Source organism: Loxodonta africana, chromosome 1 (assembly GCF_030014295.1).
Source record: "Loxodonta africana isolate mLoxAfr1 chromosome 1, mLoxAfr1.hap2, whole genome shotgun sequence".
Classification (NCBI taxonomy): Eukaryota; Metazoa; Chordata; class Mammalia; order Proboscidea; family Elephantidae; genus Loxodonta; species Loxodonta africana.
In genome coordinates, this window is record NC_087342.1 from 151,232,755 (window position 1) to 151,253,786 (window position 21,032).

The 21,032-nt window shown below is 43.2% G+C and overlaps 1 protein-coding gene across 2 annotated transcripts in view; it reads right to left on the bottom strand.

Annotated features, from left to right (window-relative positions):
* Nucleotides 1-20,610, bottom strand: part of RRAGD (Ras related GTP binding D) — a 49,292-nt gene extending 28,682 nt beyond the window's left edge. Inside the window, exons 1-2 of one of the 2 annotated variants that reach the window (XM_064288959.1) lie at nt 20,283-20,610; nt 119-414 (exon numbers count right to left, since the gene is read on the bottom strand). In XM_064288959.1, coding sequence (XP_064145029.1) covers nt 119-414; nt 20,283-20,421 — 435 coding nt within the window. In that variant the 5' untranslated portion in view covers nt 20,422-20,610. The remainder of the gene's footprint in view (nt 1-118; nt 415-20,282) is intronic. The other variant, XM_064288960.1, reaches the window with a different exon arrangement.
* Between the last annotated feature and the right edge of the window lie 422 nt (nt 20,611-21,032).

Here is a 21,032-nt window from a genome sequence, read left to right on the forward strand (position 1 = left end):
TTTGGCAGAAAGGCCTGTTCTAGATTTAAAAAACAAAACCTTGACAAATTAACTTGCTTTAACACACAGAGCTGCCTGTATGAGTGGCTGCAGGTACCCCTGAGCCTCTGAGCTTTACCTGGGAGTCAATGACAAATATCAGTGCTCCTGTTCCCCTGAAGATCATCTCGTAATCAAATGTAGGGTCAAAGAAGTCAATCTGCCCTGGAAAGTCCCAGATCTGAAAATTAACAAAGGAGCTGTTGGAAACATCTTCCCGGCATATCTTGTTAGTGCTCTCCAAGAACAGGGTTTCGTTGGGAGACATTTTGTGAAAGACAACTTTCTGAATAGACGACTTGCCACTTCTCCTCAGGCCCATGAGCAGGATTCTCGGCTTCACTTCAGTGCTGAAGGGATCGCTGAAGTCCAGAACTGGAGAAACCACAAAACAAGAATGAGGGTGAGACACTTTCACAGCGGTTAATTAGAGAAGTTTCACTTCCACCTCAAATGTGATTTATGATTCACAGTTGATGCTATTCTTCCAAATACAGAGTGTTAACTAAATCACCACCCTACTCATTTAAGGACAGTTTTTGGTAAGTGCAAAACACTGAAAAATGCTGTTTCACTACTGCTCATACCATCCCAGAGGGCAAGAAAAACTGTGTAATTCCACATCACAAGCCGGAATCTGGCATGTAAGGAGCAGAGATTCCCTGGAGCAGATTGTTGGTGGAAGAGGCTCCAGGTTTTACTTTTCTGGAGCAACGACCTTCTCTGCCTAGATCATTAGTCTCTAGGTACTTACGAAAGGGAACTTTGTTTATTTGAGTTATGCTCTCAGTTACCATGGCCTAGCCAGTGCTCACACAAGCCACAAATGCCTGAAAAGGGGCATGTACTAGAGGCCTCAGCCTCACTCTGTGACAGAGGGCAGATGAAGATTTCGTGAGAAGCTGACCTCTCCCAGGTCCACACTGGCTCTAGGCCGATGCTGTCCCTATGTTGCTATTTATACTTAAATGAATAAAAATTGAAATTCAGTTCCTCAGTCACAGTAGCCACATTGCAAGCGCTCAATAGCCCCATGTGTCTAGTGGCTGCCGTACTAGACAGCCCAGATACAGAACGCTGCCATCAATCACAGACACTTATGTAAGTCAGTGCTGCTCTAGACCCCGGTAACAGACATTTAATCCAAAAATCCTTTGTCAAGGATCCTATAGGATTAGGCATAACTGAATTAAAAGTAGGAATTAGTATAAGAGCTCAAATCACTGTAAGCCTCTCTTTTCCTTATTCTCAAAACATACAGATTAGTTTTACAATGTTCTTTAGTACTAGGCAACCACTTAATCCCTGAGCAGGTTTCCTACTTAAGTGCGGAAATATTAGGGCTCTGAAGTCAGCAAGAGCCAGCGTTTGAGTTGTGAGACCTTGGACAAGATACTTAGCTTCTGAGACTCAGTTTCAACATCTGTAAAATGGAGTTGATAATAATAAATATTTCACAGGGTCAATTTGATAATTAAACGAGATCAAGTATCTAAATAATTATTAAAAATAAGACCCATTGAGCGGCACAAAAATCAGAGACTACATCAGCCTGAGACCAGAAGAAATGGATGGTGCCCGGCTACCACAGATGACTGCCCTGACAGGGAACACAACAGAGAATCCCTGATGGAGCAGGAGAACAGTAGAATGCAGACCTCAGATTCTCACACAAAGATCAGACTTAGTGGTCTGACTGAGACTGGTAGGACCCCGGAGGTCATGGTCCCTGGACCCTCTGTTAGCCCAAGACTGGAACCATTCCCAAAGCCAACTCTTCAAACAGGGATTGGGCTGGACTATAAGACAGAAAATGGTACTGATAAGGAGTCAGCTTCTTGGCTCAAGTAGACACATGAGACTATGTGGGCAGCTCCTGTCTGGAGGCGAGGTGAGAAGGCAGTGGGGGACAGGAGCTGTTTGAATAGTCACACAGAATAGAGGGTGGAAAGGAGGAGTGTGATGTCTCATCAGGGGTGAGCAGCTAGGAGTACATAGCAAGGTGCGTATAAGTTTTTGTATGAGGGACTGAGTTGATTTGTAAACTTTCACTTAAAGCACAATAAAAAAAAAAAAAAAGAGCCATTCAACAAATGGTGCTGGGACAACTGGATAGTCACACTCAAAAGAATGAAGTTGCACTCCTACTTCACACTTAAAAAAGTGGGGGGAGGCGGGGGGATAAATGGACTTCACCAAGGAAGTGAAAATAAAGCCCACAAACAGGAAATAAATTTGCAAGTAACATATCTGATAATGGTCTAGTATTCGGAATATATAAAGAACTTTTATAACTCAATAATAAAAAGACAACCCAATTTAAAAATGGGAAAAAGGCTCCAATAGATATTGCTCCAGAGAACATATACAAATGATCAATAAACTCATGAAAAGATGTTCAACATCATTCGTCTTAGGGAAAACCACAATGAAATATACCACTTCACTCCCGCTAAGATGGCTATAATAAAAAAGACAGACAACCACCATTACTGAGAATATGAAAAAACTAGAACATTTATAAATTGCTGGTGGAAATGTAAAATAGTACAGCCACTTTGGAAAACAATTTAGCAGTTTCCCAAAATGTTAAACATAGAGTTACCATATATCCCAGCAATTCCATGCCTAGGTAAACGCCTAAGGGAATTGAAACCATACGTCTACGTAAAAACTTGTACATGGATGTTCACAGCAGCATTATGCATAATAGTCAAAAAGTGGAAACAACCCAACTGTCCATCAACTGAAGAATGAATAAACAAAATGTGGTATATCCATAAAATATTATATATAGTCATAAAAAGGAATGAGGCAACGATCTATGCTACAACATGGACGAATCACGAAAACATGATTCTAAGTGAAAGAAGCCAGGTACAAAAGGCCACATATTGTATGATTCCATTTATATAAAATGTCCAGAATAGGCAAGTCCATAGAGACAGAGAATAGATTAGTGATTGCCTTGGGATGGGGGTACCGGGGGATAAGGAGTGATAAAAATTATCTGAAATTGTGATGATAATGGTGATGACTTCACAAATTCATGAATATACTAAAAACCACTGAAATTGTACACTTTTAAAAAGTGAATATTATGGTATGTAAAACATATCTTAAAAAAAAAAAGATTGGTGACTGGCCAAAAAAAAAAAAAAAGACCCAATATGAAATTTGGAGAAATATCAAGAAAAGAAACCAACTTATTAAGAAAAACAGCAAAATACAGGTAAATATAGAGGCATATATATATCTTTTCCCAAACTTATTTTTTGTTTCCTTCTGAACTATACCTCATTATGCCTTTCTAAGTCCTTGGTCCCAGTTTAGGCCTAATCTAATACAGACTGGAAAATAATTCTTTATTTTCCTGTTCTACTATCAATTTTTTTCAAAATTCTACAATTGTCTAAAACATGTTAGTAATTGACAATATCTTAGTAAATTTCATTTGATGTGTGAATTTGGGATAGGTGTAGGTAAGCACAAAAATTTTAAGTAAAACAATGATTGAAAAAAAAAATAAGCAGCTATAGATATGCACAGATACTATTTCACTATAAGTAACACCTTACTCCCACTGTACCCACACACACTTTTCCAGTTCAACCTAACCCAATTCATTAAATTGCTGGTAATATACTATATAAGCAGTAACATGGGAGTAAGTCACCCCACAAGGTCACTAGCTTTTCCCCTTCTTCATCAGTGATTATATATGCTACCCACTCACAGTATTGCCATTACAAGTCAATTTTAGCAAAAGCGGAACATGAATTAAAAAAAAAAAAAACAGAACTTCCAGTTTCAAAATATCAGACTAGTAACATATTACAGTCTTTCCCTCCCATACTGAATCCCTAAAAATAATAGAAAAGGTGAACAATAAACAAACAGATACTGAGCTTGAAACAAACAGGTGAAGTACGAGTTGACAAACAACTGAGAAATCCCTAGAAAACAGATCAGATTGAAGAGGGAAGTGACAAACTTGACCATGAATTGTACAGTTCTGCTACAGAAAGTAAGAACTGGTGGAAGCCCACAGCATGAAGACAACCAACAGGTCGTTATTTGGAGAACTGAAGTGAGGAGAGCCAAGCAGGCAAACCCTGTGCACGACTGCCCCACATGCCCACCACCACTCCCTCCACACACACACACCAGAATATATGCCTCCATCGGGAAGCAACGTCCAGGGACGGTAGCTCCTCAGGGGCTAGAAATGCCCAGAAGGAACAGAAGACACCCACACTATTGCCCTCAAAGTACTCTCACCTTCCCTAACTCTAAGACATGTGGAATGCAACAGGTGGAAACGGCACTGGCTGCCTTCCATTACCTGCCAGACATTTGAGGAAATGCAAGATTATGATAGAGAAACTACAAACAACAAGTGAAGAACTTATTCAAGAAATTGAGTTCATGAAGGGATTGCACAAATTTCAAATTAAGTATAATCTAAATACTCAAAGGGAAAATATGGCATTCGCGAAACAAAGAACAGAAGCAGTCATGGAAATAAAAGGTCATCTATAGATCTTGGAAATAGAAAAATAATTTCTTAATTTAAAAAAGCTATATGGATTGAAAAGCAGAATAAGTACAGATGAAGAAGAAAATAGTGAACTGGAAAACCAAATTCTCTCAGGATGTAGTACAATGTAATAAAGCAATGGAAAATCTGAAATAACAGTTAATGAGATATTGTGGATAAGATTCAGAAGTTCCATTATCCAGCCAAAGAACTTCCAAAAGGACAGAATACGGAAAATGGGAGGCAGATAATATTTAAAGAAATAGGTAAGCACTTCCCGAACTAAGAAAAGATAAAATTCAAATTGACCCATGAAGTAAAGAGGAGAAATTTACACAACAACATCAAGCCCACACCGAGACAAATCATAGTGAAACTTCAAGACATCAAAGAATAATATAATCCTTAAAACTACCAAAAGGGGGAAAACGATTAACTACAAAGGAATCAGAAAGACATAAGACTTATCATCAGCAACATGGGACACAAGAAGGGAATGGAATCATATCTTCAAAGGACTGAAGGAAAACAGCTTTAAACTCAGATTTGCATATCCGTCACATTATTTTTCAAATGTGGGGGTGAGATAAAAAGACCTTCTGACACTCAGACTCAGAAAGTTTACTGCCCACTTAATCTGTTTGAAAGAATTACTCAAAGTTGTACTCTGGAAGAAGAAAAATACACCCAAAATGTAGTGTAATGCAATAAGCAATGGAAAACAAAAAAATGCTAGTGAAACCCATTAAGTTTAAGAATTGATTCTAATTTTTAATAAAAATTGGGGATTTTAATTCTAAACAATGTCAGCATGGGAGGTAGGTAGGGGAGAAGTAAGTAAAAGTTAAGTAAAAGAATGCTAAGTAAGGTTCTTCTTAAAAAAAACTTGAGTATGAGGGTTTTTTTTTTTTTTAATTTAAGAAAACCACCTCAAACCAATAGAGAACATGAATATACAAAAATGCATTAAAAATGAGTCCAGAAGGACACAGAGCAAACAGATAATAATTGCCTGGATCAGGGAAGGATTCTGAAAGATAATTAAAGGGGATTTTAGTTTTAATTTTAAAAAGGAAAATATGCACACATAAATACCAAAAAACTAAACCCAGTGCCATCGAGTCGATTCCGACTCATAGCGACCCTATAGGACAGAGTAGAACTGCCCCATAAAGTTTCCAAGGAGCGCCTGGTGGATCTGAACTGCCAACCCTTTGGTTAGCAGCTGTAGCACTTAGCCACTACACCACCAGGGTTTCCATGCACACATAAATATATATGGTTAAAATTAGTTTTGAAACAGAGAGAAATTTTTTAAAAATACGTAAGAAATCATGAAGGACACGAAGTGGGATCATCAAGAGACAACTGACACACTATTTTATGTTTTAATTTACAAAGCTTTTGAAGTACATTTAAAGAGGTACAATCCATTTAAATTTATCAAGTTTTAAAATTAATGTCCAAAGATGTACAATCTTACAGAAAATCTTTGATATTCATATGCCAAACACAAGTTTCAAAATATCAAATACTCTTTAAATTGTCATTTTAACCCCATATTTTCCCCTTAAATGGTTGTCATAAACAAGGTTTTTGTTTCATCCATACGATAAATATATTGGATGATGTGCCCAAAATAGTTGCTTGGTAAATGTTGGCTAGACAAAAAGATATATAAAATATAGTTCCTACCTTGGAAAACTTAAAATCTAGTCTAGACAATGTGCTATTGGCATAAAGATAGACAAATAAGTCTATGGTACAGAATAGGGAGTCCAGAAATGGACCCACATATATATGAACAATTAATTTTGTACAAAAATGCAAAGCCAATTCCACGAAGAAAGGGTGGTTTTTTCATCGAAAGGCTCTGAAAAAACTGAACAGCCATACGAAAAAAAAAAAGAATTTCAATCCCAACCTCATACCATACTCAAAATAGGTCACAGGACTAACTATAAAACCTGAAACTGAAAATCCTAGGAGAAAATATTTGTCACCTTGGATTACACAAAGGTTTCTTAGATACAACACCCAAAAAAGAAAAAAAAAGTTAGACTTCATTAAAATAAAATTTCTGCTTTCCAAATGATACTGTTAAAATAATAAAAAGATAAGCCACAGACTGAAAGAAAATGTTTGCAAATAATGTCTGATAAAGGAGTTATACCCAAAACATGTAAAGAACTCTCAAAACCCATTAATAAAAATATAAACAACCTTTTTTAAAAAATGGACAGAAGATTTGAATAGACAAGTCACCAAAGAAGATTTATGGATGATAAATTATGCACATGAAAAGATGCTAAATACATCATTAGTCATTAGGGAAATGCAAATTAAAACCACAAGGAGATCCCAGTGTACACCTACTGTTGTTGTTAGTTGCTCTGGAGTTTATTCAGACTCATGGTGACCCCATGTGTGCAAAGCAGAACTGCTTCATAGGGTTTTCAAGGCTTTGTTACCTTTCAGAAGCAGACCCCTAGACCTGTCTTCTGAGGTACCTCCAGGTAGGTTTGAACCACCAACCTTCTTTCTGGTTAGTAGTCTAGTGCTTAACCATTTCCACCCCCTGGGGACTCCACACGCCTACTAAAAATAAAAATAAATCCCGATCCGTTGCCCTCCAGTCAATTCTGATTCATAGTGACCCTACTGGACAGAGTGGAACTGCCCCATAATGTTTCCAAAGAGCGGCTTGCAGTCAAGCTCTTAAACACTGTGCCACCAGGGCTCCACACGCCTACTAGTATACCTAAAATTAAAAGACAGACAGTAACAAGCGGTGAGGTTGTGGAAGTACTTGAACTCATACAACACTAGTGGAAATACAAAATTTTCAACTTTGGAAAACAGTCCCATGATTTCTTAGAAGTTAAATATATACCTACCATACTATCCAGCCATTCCACATTTAGGTATTTACCCAAGAGAACTGAAAGCATATGCCCATACAAAGACTCGTACGCAAAGGTTCACAACTGCCTTTATTTTTAATATAAAAAACTGGAAACAGCCCAAATGTCCATTAACAAGTGAATGTATATGCAGATTTGGGGGCATCTCAGCAGAAAAAAGAAATAAATTATTGATACATATGACATGGGTGAATCTCAAAATAACTATGCTGAGTAAAAGAAGCCAGTCTAAAAAGTACACACGCTACGATCTCATTCACAGAAGATTCTAAAAAATGTACACTAATCTATAGTGACATCAGATCGGTGGTTATTTTGGGACTGGAAGGGATGGGAAGGGACTACTGGGGGTACAAGGAAGCTAGTACAAATAAAGCTGTCGTGAGCCTTTGTGTGTATGTCTTTGTATGGACATATTGGTTGTGGTGACGGTGTCATGCCAAAATTTTCAAAAGATGTGCAATTTATTTTATGTCAATTATATCTCAATAAGATCCATGCTAAACAGGGGAGAAATGCTTGTGGGCTGGGGTAGGAGGAACCCAGTGGATTACATGAATATAGACTTGAAGTAGGGCAGGATTTGGATGGGGTAAGAGAAGGAGAGGGCAGGAGGTCCTCCAGGAGCTGTTCTTAGTTGCCGTGGAGTTGGCCCCGGCTCATTGCAACACCATGCACGACACAATAAAACTCTGCCCAGTCCTGCACCATCTCTGTGATCGGTTGCAGATACAGACTGTTGTGATCCATAACATTTTCAATGACTGATTTTTGGAAGCAGACCGCTAGGCCTTTGTTCCTAAGTCCATCTTAGTCCAGAAGCTCCACTGAAATCTGTTCAGCATCATAAAAACATGCAAGCCTCCCCAGACAAGCTGTGGCTGCACGTGAGGTGCATTGGCCAGGAACTGAAGTTGGGTCCCTCGACATGAAAGGCGAGAATTCTACCAAGCAAGCAAAGGCATAATGCCTTGCATGGAACAGTAAAGTATGCATTCAATGAAAACACATGGTAACCATGTATGAAAGTGCCTACCACGTGCCAAGCTCTGTGCTAGGTACTCTACATACTTCATTCCTTTCATAATCCTTCAAGAATAGATATCATTATCCCTATTTCACAGGTAAAAAAAAAACTTAGGAACTAAAGGTTGGCCCATCCAAAGTCTAAGCACGCTCTTTCTGACACGCAACCCTGCCTCCAATGAACAAAAGTAAAGCCCCATATTAAATCATGTACAAGCACAAAAATATTTAAGTGTTTACAAATGTCTTTCATACTGCTAGATGCTGGAGTAGATTTTAACTTATCTTCAGCAGAGTCTACAAGTCTCTGCCTGGTGTGATCACCCACCCTGGTGCACTGCAGAGGTCTGGGTCACCTGGGAGGCGATGAAGACCACTGTGAAAAGTGGAGTATGTATATGTGTTTACATACACAGAGTGTGGCAGGGTAGCGAAATGGGCATATAGCTGTGCTGGCTGTCAGCTGAAAGTATTTCCTTTTCCCTGACAAATTCACACATGGGCCAGATGAACAACAGCACCATCACCTCTGCTGAGACCCCTTAAACTGAAGCAGATGCATTTTATTGCATTTAGCTGGGATGTACTGGAAACACTGTGTACAGGGACTCCGCTGGACATTTCTACAAACTTTACCCATCCGGTGAGGGAGGTACAAATCTGTTTTACACCTGAGCAATCTGGAGGAAGGAACCAGTCCAAGGTCATATGGCTGGTGTGTGGAGAAGTCCTCACTCAGGGCCCCAGCCACCAATCAGCTGTCTCCTTGGCACATTAAATGCTAAATGTTATCTAATTTGCATATCTCATGAATTAAAATACACATGGACCTTTCCCTTGAGGTGTTCCACAAATCAGGGCTTCTAACTGGATCTGTCTGGTTCACTGAGAATATGCAATTCTAACAAGTTCCCAGCTGGGAATCTGCATTTCCACCCCAGATATACAGAATCAGAATCTACATTTTAAAAAGATTCCCAGGTGATTCTTCCCATAAATTCCTGGGAACTTGTTAGAAATGCACATTCTCAGCAGGGATTCGAACTGGAGTAACCGGTTGAAGCCCTGCTACAAACAGCTTCATGCCAGCTGAGGCTCTTCAAATATTCTACATCCGACGTTATTACCAAACTGTAAGTCAGAGCAAATTACCAAAAAAACCAAACCCACTGCCATCGAGTAGATTCCGACTCATAGTTACCCTATAGGACAGCGTAGAACTGCCCCATAGAGATTCCAAGGAGCGCCTGGTGGATTTGAACTGCCGACCTCTTGGTTAGCAGCCGTAGCACTTAACCACTACACCACCAGGGTTTCCCAGAGCAAATTAGTGGTTATAAAATCAATCTAGTGGACGTTAAACAGCAACAGTATTAACAACAACAACAAAAGAAATAGAAGAGACGGGAAAACATCAAAGTACACCCTGCATAAATAAGAGTAAACATTGCTTGGTAGAACTCTTTTAGGTTTACATCTATGCATGTGGGCGCTGGGCCACCAGGTATAACGTGTTTATGTTAGACCACAGTCAAAAAGTTTTGTAAACCACTGCCGTAAATCCGGAGAGGTTTCATACATTAAAAAGGAACAAAAATCCCCCCTCCAACCCTCTCCCCACCTGTCTTAGTTATCTAGTGCTGCTAAACAGAAATACACACTTGTAGCTTTAACAAACAAATTTATTTTCTCACAGTTTAAAACAAAAAACTAAACCTGTTGCCGTCAAGTCGATTCCTACTCATAGCGACCCTGGAGTACAGAGTAGAACTGCCCCATAGAGTTTCCAAGGAGCGCCTGGTAAATTCGAACTGCCAACCTTTTGGTTAAGAGCCGTAGCACTTAACCACTACGCCACCAGGGTTTCGGAGGCTAGAAATCCAGAGTGCCGGCCTCTAGGGGAGGGTTTTCTCTCTCTGTCGGCTCTGGAAGAAGGTCTTCGACTTCAGCCTTCTGGTTTTCTGGAGATCTCTAAATGTATCTTGGCATCTATCTTACCCCATCTCTCTCTTTCTGCTTAATCCTGCCTCATTAACATAACAAAGACAACTCATTCCCAAATGGGATTATAACCACAGGCATAGAGGCTAGGATTTACAACACATATTTTGGTGGGACATAATTCAGTCCATACCACAACCCTTCCCTCAAGCCCCATAGAGTGCAAATCTGAGTTTCTCAAAGGGTCTTACTCCACTCAGGGAATGGTAGCTGCGGGAAACTTGTATCAGGAAAAGGAACACTTAACCTCCTGGACTTCCGGGGAAGGCTGGACTCGCTCCATCATTTCCCTTAGCATTATCCACTCTCTCAGGCTTAGTAAGAGCAATCTGAGAAATGTGAAAGCGTGAAAGACAATGACGGATGATAGAAGAAAATCTGTGTAAAGCAGAAACCTGTCAGAGAAGGAAAACGTGAACATTTTCCACTAAAACGAGTGGAAAACTTGTGAGACGTGAAAAACAAGGCAGTCTCCTTGAGTTCCAGCTCACACAGGTTTCACTCTGGTTCCTTTGAAAGGGACAATAAAAGAGCTAGTATTTTTTTTTAAGTATGAAATCAGAAACTAACTACAGGAGGACCTTGAGGAGAGATGTAGCCAGACAGGGCTCTTTAAAAGTGCTGAGGGGAGTTTGGAGGAAGTGGCTAGAGTGAGGTGAAATTGGCAAGAGGGCAGTTTGTTCTCATTTCATAAAGGTTCCCCAAATGCCTGCCAAATGTTAGGCAGGGCTGAGCCAGGGGCTGCAGACACAAAGAAAAAAGATTCATCCCCTAGCAACTGAGAGGAAAATAGGCAAGAAAAACTGAGGATCACAATGCCCTGCTATCGTGCTAAGGGCTCACAGAGAGGGCTCCCAGGAGAAATAATATCTGAGTCTTCAAAAGGAAGAGGCATGAAAGAGATGAATGAGAGGAAAGGTGGTTCCAGGAAGAGTCTGGAGCTTAGGGCATACATTTTTAAGGCAGAAGAGGCTATGCACTGTCCAGGGGCTTCCCACAGCAATTAGAATAAAATACAAACTTCTTCCTCCTCCAAGGGCCCTACATGGGCTGTACACCCCTCTACACACACACACACACACAAGGGTCCTACATGGGCTGTACACCCCTCTACACACACACACACACACACACACACACACAAGGGCCCTACATGGGCTGTACACCCCTCTACACACACACACAAGGGCCCTACATGGGCTGTACACCCCTCTACACACACACACACACACACACACACACACACACACACACACACAAGGGCCCTACATGGGCTGTATACCCCTCATACACACACACACCCGCCTGAATGCCTGGTTCATCTTTCCCACTTGTTCCCTATCCTCCAGCCACATTGTCCTTCCTGCTCCTCAGATAACAACTCTCGCCTCAGGGTTTTCACGGTGCTCCTTCCTCTGCCTGAAAGGCGATTTCTTCCCAGGCTTTCCCTATCTCCTTCTCCTCACTCAGCCAAGCTCCAATTTCACCTGGTCAGCTTGACTACCAGTGAAAAGGAGCCCTGCTGGGGCAATGGTTAAGCACTTGGCTGCAAACTGAAAGGTCGGTGGTTCAAATCCACTCAGCCATTCTACAGAGGAAAAGACCTGGCAGTCTGCTTCTGTTAAGGTTAAAGACTCCAAACCAAACCCATTGCCACTGAGTCGATTCCTACTCATGGCTACCCTATAGGACAGAATAGAGCTGCCCCATAGAGTTTCCAAGGAGCGCCTGGTGGATCTGAATTGCCAACCTTTCAGTTAGCAGCCGTAGCTCTTAACCACTACATCACCAGGGTTTCCTCCATAAAGATTACAGGCTAGGGAACCCTATGGGGCAGTTCTACTCTGTCCTATAGGGTCGATATGAGTCAGAATTGAGTCGATGGCACACAACAACAACTAGCTCAAAGGCTGGCAGTTTGAACCCACCTAAAGGTGCCTAGGAAGACAGGCCTGGCGATCTACTTCCAAAAGGTCACAGCCTTGAAAACCCTATGGAGCAGTTCTACTCTGCAGACACAGAATCACCATGAGTCAGAAGGAACGCGGCAGCAACCAAAAACTGCTCTAAGTCAGGTCCCACCACGTCCTATGCCATAACCCGATACCTTTTCAATGGGGCTTACCACCATACACCGGAGTCCCTGGGGGGCACAAATGGTTAAGCAGTAGACTACTAACTGAAAGGCTGGCAGTTCAAACTCACCCAGAGGTGCTTTGGAAGAAGGGCCTGGTAATCTGCTTCCGAAGAACTGCCTTGAAAACCCTGCGGAGCAGTGCTACTCTTGACACACACAGGGTTGTCCGCCATGAGTCAGAATTGACCCAATGACAGCTGATTTGGTTTGGTTTTGGATCACTATCCACAATTACCTTACTTTTTGTATGTTTGTTTTCTGATGTTTACTTGTTTGTCTCTCTCACATACACGCATGTAAGATACAATGTAGTACGTGGCATAAATTCAATAAATATATTTTAATAAATTATTTTATAGAGCAATAACAGGTTACCTCATGATTTAGATGCTGAGAGGGTAGGATTTTACTCTGAAAGCAAGGAGGAAATCACTAAGAAGACAAACGTGAGATTTACATTTCAGGAAATTTACTCCAGAATAGGCTCCCTACAGGGGATCAGTATGGGGGGCAGTTAGAAAGTTTTATGAGACCAGAAATGAGAAATGACAGAACTAAGGCACAGGCAGTGGAAACAGGCAAAAGGAATGGATCTGTGAAATGTTCAAGGAGAATCGATAACACTTGGTGACTCATGGGACGAGAGAGAAGTCCTGAGTTCCCGACTTGGCAGAACAAGCGAACAAGAGCCCCTTTCACCAAAATGCTAAGGAGGAAGAGGCTGAACAGGTATTTACACTTGAGGAGTCTGCAGTGCCTGTGTGTGTGTGTGTGTGTGTGTAGCTTGAGTGGGGAAGGGGCGTAGAGCCTCAGAAGAGTGGTAAGAACATGAGGATGCAGACAGGTTTGCTGCAGTGGGAATGGAGGTTGCTAAGGCAGGTCATGCCCCTTTCCTGATCTTGTTGGCTGAGGATGAGGCACCTGAGGGGTTTTAGCCTTGGCCACAGTGAAACTGCTTGAAGCCAACACACTCCAACCTCCTATCACTCAGCAACTACCATCTACTTTGAGGCCTGCAGCGTCATCTCTAATCCTCAAGTAAAACGAAAAAACAAACCAGCTGCCGTTGAGTTGATTCCAACTTTAGGGTGACCTCCTGTGTGCCAGAGGAGAGCTGTGCTGTACAGCGTTTTCAACGGCTGAGGTTTTGTAAGTAAATCGCCAGGCCTTCCTTCCAAGGTGCCTCTGGGTGGACTTGAACCACCAACCTTTCAGTTAGAAGCTGAGCTCTAACTGTTTGCACCACCCAGGACTCCAATCCTCAAGTAGATATATTTATCCTTTACAGATGTCAACACCGAGGCTTCAACGCCTAACACAACGTACACTCAATAAACATTTGTTGGTTGAGATGAATAAACGAAAGTGACTGAGCAGATTTGAAGCTAAATTACCCAAACTTTAAAAAGAAACCATGTCCGACCTTGGCCCAGACTTACACTTGGAACTGCATATGAAGAGGGCCAGCTGTATGCCTAGGTAAAGTTATCTACTGTGGTCAGTGACACCACATTTATCTATCTTCTCCTTGGTCCATTCAGTACCAGAAACTCCCAAATACCCCAGCTTTGTAACTGGACTCCTGAAGACCCCAGGGAAACTCAAACCACCCAGAGAACAGCATTATGGGAAAAGGTCATTTAATGGGGCCATTATCAGCCTTTAACCTGCATGCTAATTACTTACTTCCCAATTTATCCCTTAAGTGTCAGAGCCCTGTCACAAGCCAACAGGTCTTGTAAACAAAGGAGAGAAAGAAGGACGAGTACCTTAAGCACAGTCCTGCCTGGGGGGCATACCTGCCTGATCTTCAAGGCCAAAGTGAACCTCCTTACACAGCTCTAACAGGGTTGGCCCAGCATTGCTGAGCTCAAGTAGTCTCTCAGGGAGAATGAGACACCATCATATGAAATGCACTTTGTAAATGCCGGTGTGTTATACAATTGTGGGCTGTTGTAATTAAGAAAGATTCTCCAAGAGGTGACACATTTGAACAAGCCCCAAATGCGTAAAACAAAACAAAGATTTAATGAAGAATGAGGATAACGTGGTGGCAAAGCGACATCAAGTGGAATGGCTGAAAAAATGCTGGGTTAGTGCCAGATTGGGGTTCAAGTCCCAACTCAACCATATACTAGCTGTGTCACCCTGGACATGTCCCCTAACCCAGGGGTCTTAATTTTCTCATCTGTAAGTCTCTGTCAAAGTACATACACACAGAACACATACACACTTTTTCCCCGCAACCCAAGTGTAGACAATGAGAGGGTCTTTTGTGGAACGTGACTATACTCAGAGGCTCACTCAGTCTCAGGAAAGTTAGAATCTCTTTGTTATTAGTATTCCGTGGAGTCAACAAAGGCTTAAGGTTTAAGGAAGGGAGCTCTGGTTTGTTTCTATTTGCAACAGTATCTGTGGCTCCTTTACATTTCTGGAGTAGTGGGTTGATCAATCCAACTATTTTTACATTCAAGACCCAGTTCAATAAGAAATTCCAACTCAAGTGGGAATGAAACATATGAATAATACCAAAAACAAAAAACCAAACCCATCCCCCTCCAGTAGATTCCAACTCATAGTGGCCCTATAGCGCAGAGTAGAACTGCCCCATAGGGCTTCCAAGGAGCAGGTGGTAGATTCGAACTGCCAACCCTTTTGGCTAGCAGCCAAACAATTAACTGCTGCACCACTAGTACTACTACTAAAAGAATATGTAAAAATCATGAAGATTCACTGTTCATTTGATTACCTACCTAGTGAGGAAAATCAAATGCAGACAGAATATATATTTTCAAAGGCATAAAGATCTTTGAAAGTGATTTTTATTTATGTGTGAAGACCAAATCTTTCTCTATCTCTATGAAATCCTCTCAAATCACTGGTAAGTAACTAAAAACATGATTCCTTATTTTTTAAGATATGTATGCAATATTTTCTTAAGATATGTGTGCAATAACATTTCTCATGTGTTCTGGTTGACCAATGCTACATACAACAACTGCAAGAAACAAAAGGTGTTCTTGTGAAGTTTTTAGCAACAGCTTTTAGAGCAAATGAAGGTTGGTTATATGTACTCAGTGGAGCAATGGTTAGGTGCTCAGCTGCTAACCGAAAGGTCCATAGTTCAAATCTACCAGCAGCTCCAAGGGAGAAAAGACCTGGTAATCAGCTCCCATAAAGATTTCAGCCTAGGAAACCCTATGGGGCAGTTCTAGTCTGTCACATAGAGTCACTATGAATCGGAATCGACTAGTCAGCACCCAGCAACATTTTACAGATCTGGGAAACTGAACTGAAGTCCTCCCCAGAGGTCTTTGAGAAAGTAAACCAGAACCCTGGACACATTAGAACAGAAGTGAGAAAGGTGTTTGTCTGGAGTGTCAGAGCAGAACCAGGGAAAGCTGCTGTCACAAGAAAAGTTTTAAGACTTTGACAGAGAGGGAGAATAAAAAAGGTTAAAAAAGTAAATAAAACGTAAGGGATAAGAAAAATGAGCAAGAGGTGCCTGTGTTAGGCAGTGAAAGCCACCATCAACACTTGCGGTGGGGTGGTGGTGTTGGTGGTGGGGTTTGAATAAAGCAGGGGCTGAACTCTGGGGCCAACACGGTTACTAAGGGACTGACCAATAATGATCTTTCAAATTTAGAACCACGTCCCTCATCCATTTCTGCCTCTTATTGCCATTAGACCAGCCTGTCTGTTTGGATATTAAAACATAAGAGATTTCTGATTAGAGAATCAAGATTTTGATACTCTGAGTCACTCAAACATGTTTACAATGCACCCAATATAAAAATATCCTCTCTCAATAAATTTGAACAAGCTCTGTGTTTATGGTGTGACCTTGGGCAAATCATTTCTTACCTATTTATTCTATACGTCCACTTATTCCAACTCTTCTGTATCTCTGTACTACCAGGGCCAGAAGGAAACCCAAGAGGTTAGCTGTGGCCAGGACTGTAGTGAACCCAACTTTTTTGGGATAAGACTGAATCACAACGGAAGGGGTTTACATTTCCACACATCATGCACTTGACCCCTCTCCTAGGCCTTGCTCATCGTGTGGCCTTAGAAAATCCTCTGGCATCTCCCAGCCACCGTTCAACATCAAGAGGACAATTACCTCTACTTACTCTCAAAAGATAATGAGAAGATGAATTCATTATTGATTATGAAATTATTTTAAGGGGAAAAAAGCCGAGGCGAACGATGAATAGATGTGAATTGCTGGATTCGCCCCATCTACGTGATCAGGGGAGTGTCACCGGCTGCCCTCCTGGATCTGCCTCTGGTAACCACCTGAAAGGTCACTTCCTCGCAATCTAACTGGGTGTGCACGATGCTATGGAAACAAGGACCTCACTTAACTGGACTTCGAGTGAGCAGCTACCTTAGCCAAGTTTCCTCTGAAAACTGGGAGGTACTTCGGGGGGAAAAAATTTCACTTTCTGATTAAATATGATCTTTTAATTGCTTTCCTTGCTGTTACAGCTTTTAAGGTACAGTAATTTACTAAAGTTTTAAAGTCTATGTGTCTTAAAAAAAATCATTATCTTTGGTACAATTGCTTTTAATGGCTTATTTATTGCTCTCTAGATCTGGAGTTTTATCTGGAGCATGGTGGTTGAAGGTGAGACTTACGTTATCTCTGATTAACTACCATGGGGGTGGGAGAAGGAGTTGGTGCGAAAATCTGTCCTTAACAGTACTAAAGAGCCTGAGAACACTCCTGCTATTTCTGAATAAATTTGGAGAAGCCAGAGGAGTGTAATTTAAGTCTTGCCGTAGCTGCACTACATTTTCAAACTAAGCATAATGTGGTAAAACTTGCAAAGCACTCTGTTTAAAAATAAAATCTGAGTCCCTTATAAAACTAAGGAAAACAACAATCGCATTATTCACCTTCAATCCACATTTTTTTGTGTAGCTCCTGGCAACTTGCTTTGCAACTTACCTGGCAATGCCAGTGTCAGTCCTGCATCCCACCTGCCAGGGTAGATTCCTGAACCTCATGGAAAAAGCCCCAGGTCTTCACTAAGCACAGGCACTAAACCACATAGCTTAGGTAGGAGAAATACTTTGCTTATGGTTCAAGGTGAACGCATATCCTTCTTTTCTCAAAATAAATAAGTCCATTTTTTTCATATTCCAATTTCAAAGTTTGCAAGTGTGAATTTTACCAAAAATAAAAGAGGATTAGAAAACGACATGTGCCCAGGAGCCCATTAGAAATTAAGAGGATCCTCTGGTAGCACCTTGAACGTCCCAGGAACCTGCCCTCTGCAAGCAACAGAAATGGAAGTCACAACCCCCAATCACCTGATCCCAGCTCCCCAGGACCATGTCAGTCAGCATGACAGTCACCAGAGACAGTCCTTGCTGGACCCACTGATTAAGGAGCCTATCTGCTAGTCTAGAAAGCAAATGTTCTGATAGAAATTCTCCATCAAGGCCTAAACTCCAAAATCAAAACCATGAAAATCTGCAAAGAACAGCAGCCAAGAGATAACGGAGAAAGCCTCCTGAGAAACAGACCACCTATGCACATCAGGCCCAGGTGGAGAAGTGGCCAAGTTTAAGTAATGTTTACCAGAGCAAGGACTAATTTGTCGCTCTTCCTTCCACATCCCACTGCTGTTGAGTCGATTCTGACTCATAGCGACCGTATAGGGCAGAGTAGAACTGCCCCATAGAGTTTCCAAGGAGCACCTGGCAGATTCAAACTACTGACCAAAATATACTCAATTCTTTTATAGCAAGATTCCAGGTTGATCCCAAGAAGTCACGCAGAAGTAATCAAAGGCATTAGTAACTGACGGGTTTGCCTTTAGGTTAGTAGCAGAGTGGGGCCTCCAAGATGGGACTCTGGGGAAGCCCTTTGTTCAGGAAATCCACTCCCATTCCCCAGGCAGGGCTTTACACTTCAATTTCAAGTCCCCCAAACCAATTTTTTTAAGTGCCCCCTTAAGGAACTGCAGAACAAACAAACAGGTCTGGTACTTCTCTTGGAGCCCCTTCAGCCTCCGTGACAATACCAAATTACAGGGCTTTTCCTCCCAGATGTGGTCTCTTTTCTCTCTCTCTCTCTTTTTTAAAGATTATCACCCATTCACCCATTGTGTTATCTACCATTTCAAATACTTTGCAAATACATTGCATTCTGAATCTCTCTCCCGTCTCCTAAGAATCTGGGAGGAGCTAACGAATGCAATTTGAATAATAATGAAGCACCTGAACAATTTAATTATGAAAGGTAGCCCTAGAGACTCTATAAAGGGGTTGAAAGGCTTTATCTACAAAAATGTGGCCTGTGTGCTCAACTGTGGGACCAATTACAGAGAGTGCAGAAGACAGGGGTGCACAGGTGCAACACCAGTTTAAGCAAATGGATTATTAGCACAAACCCTCCCTAGAGACAGGACACTACGAAAAAGGATGACTTAGAAAGCTTCTCTCATCTATTAGGCACAAGGTTTAGTTAACTCTCTCCCCTTTCTGATTGATACAACTTAGAGCCTACCATAGGTAAAATAATAAAAACTGTCCTGGGGAAAAAGTCTTTGTGTAAGTAATTTAAAATAAATTCAATGAATTCTCCATAAACGTTCTCAAAAACCAACAGTCACAAGGATACTTCTATCCCTCACACAATTTCTTCAATGTGAAATATTTAAAAAGTTAGCACACAGCTTCACCTGAGAAGTTATGTTTAAGAGCAACATTCTATTGACCTTTTCGATTGACCATACAATAAAGGGCCTTTTTCTTGATTCTGAGGAAAGTAAAAAGGAATAAATTTTTTCTGGAATCCTAAAAAGCTCTAAGACCATAAGAGAAAAATGCAAGAAGACCCCACGGGCTGAACGACTGCTAAATCTCGCTTGTAGAACAAGAAACGAGAGTTTGCTTCTCAGTGGCAGTGTTCCCCCGCCCCGCGCTCACTCCCGGGCAGGCACTGGCATGCTCAGGTGGTGACACCGAAGGCAGATAAGGTGTCCTAACAACCATATCTGCCCTGATCCCGGGAAACCCGCGGTCACTCAGTGACTCCGGGATCACCTGTGTGCACCTCCCTCCGCCGCCCCTCAGGTTCCCCCGCGTCTCAGACTGGGCGGCCCTAGGACCCCTCCCGGGGCGACTCGGGACAAGACTGACACCCACAGCTGCTAAAGACCCTGCCAGTCACGCTGCCGCTGGCTGCCTTTTTTAGCCACAACATCTGACCCCGGCTTCAACGGCAGCATTCAGGGAGTGGTCCGAAAGCGCCCTGAGCAGCCCCAACCCCCAAACCCTAAGGAAAGCTCCGGGAGAGGAGTGGGGGAGGCACCGGCCCTACAAGGGGCCAGAGAGCGGACGTTCCTCCTGCCCAGACGCCCCCTCCCTTCCTTCCTCCCCCTCTCCACCCACCCCGATCCCCCTTCCGTCGCCTGAATCCGGGCTCCCCCATTTTGTAGCTCGCGGTTGCTCCTCTGGCACCCCTCCCCGCAACTCCGCTCCACTGGAGCCCCTCCAAGTCCGCGGCCCGCGAGCCTGGCCCGACCGGGGGCGGGAAGAGGCCGAGGGAACGGAAGGGGAGCGGGCTGAGGACGCGCGGGCCGGGGGGTCTCGCGCTCACCTCCCTCCTCCGCCCCGCTGTCCGGGTCTGCGTCCGAGGAGTCGGGCCCGTCCCCGTAGTCCGCTAGCCCCACCAGTTCATCCTCCTCTTCGTCGTCGTCCTCGTCTTCCGGCTGCGGCTTCCCCAGCACCTGGCTCATCGCGCCCACCCGCCGGCCGTCCCGGGGGCTGCGGGGGTCCCGGCTCGGCGCGAAGCCTTCTTGCCTGCCGCCCGCAACCTATCTCTGAATTTGGGTTTTGTCTGAAGCTTGGCGGGGGGCGCGCGTCCCCCACGGCGGGCGGCGCCCAGGTCTGGGTCTGGCGGTTCCCAGCGCGCCCGGAGCCCCCTCCCCCGCCCAGCCCGCCGGCGGAGGAGTCAGCCGGAGCGCGGCAGTTCCTCCCCGAGGAGGGAGAGAGACTGCGTGACCCGAGTCACCTGACACACACTGTCACACACTCACACACACACACACCCCGCACGGGCGCGCGCGCGCTCGGCCGAGCGCAGGCACCGCTCGGCGGGGCGCTCGGCCGAGGCCGTACACACTCTCACTGGGAGAGCAGGGCGGCACGGGCCCCCCAGACACCCAGACTTGCACACACAGACTTAAGCCCGGTACTGGGTACCCTGGACGAAGCGCAGCCTCCCACCGCGACTGCGCGTCAGGGGCCCCCACGCGCCGATCCTGCACATGGTCCCCTGCTCAGGATGGTGGGGAGGGGGGCCGGGGGTGAAGCGCTGCACGCCCTGAGAGTCAATCCCCCAAACACA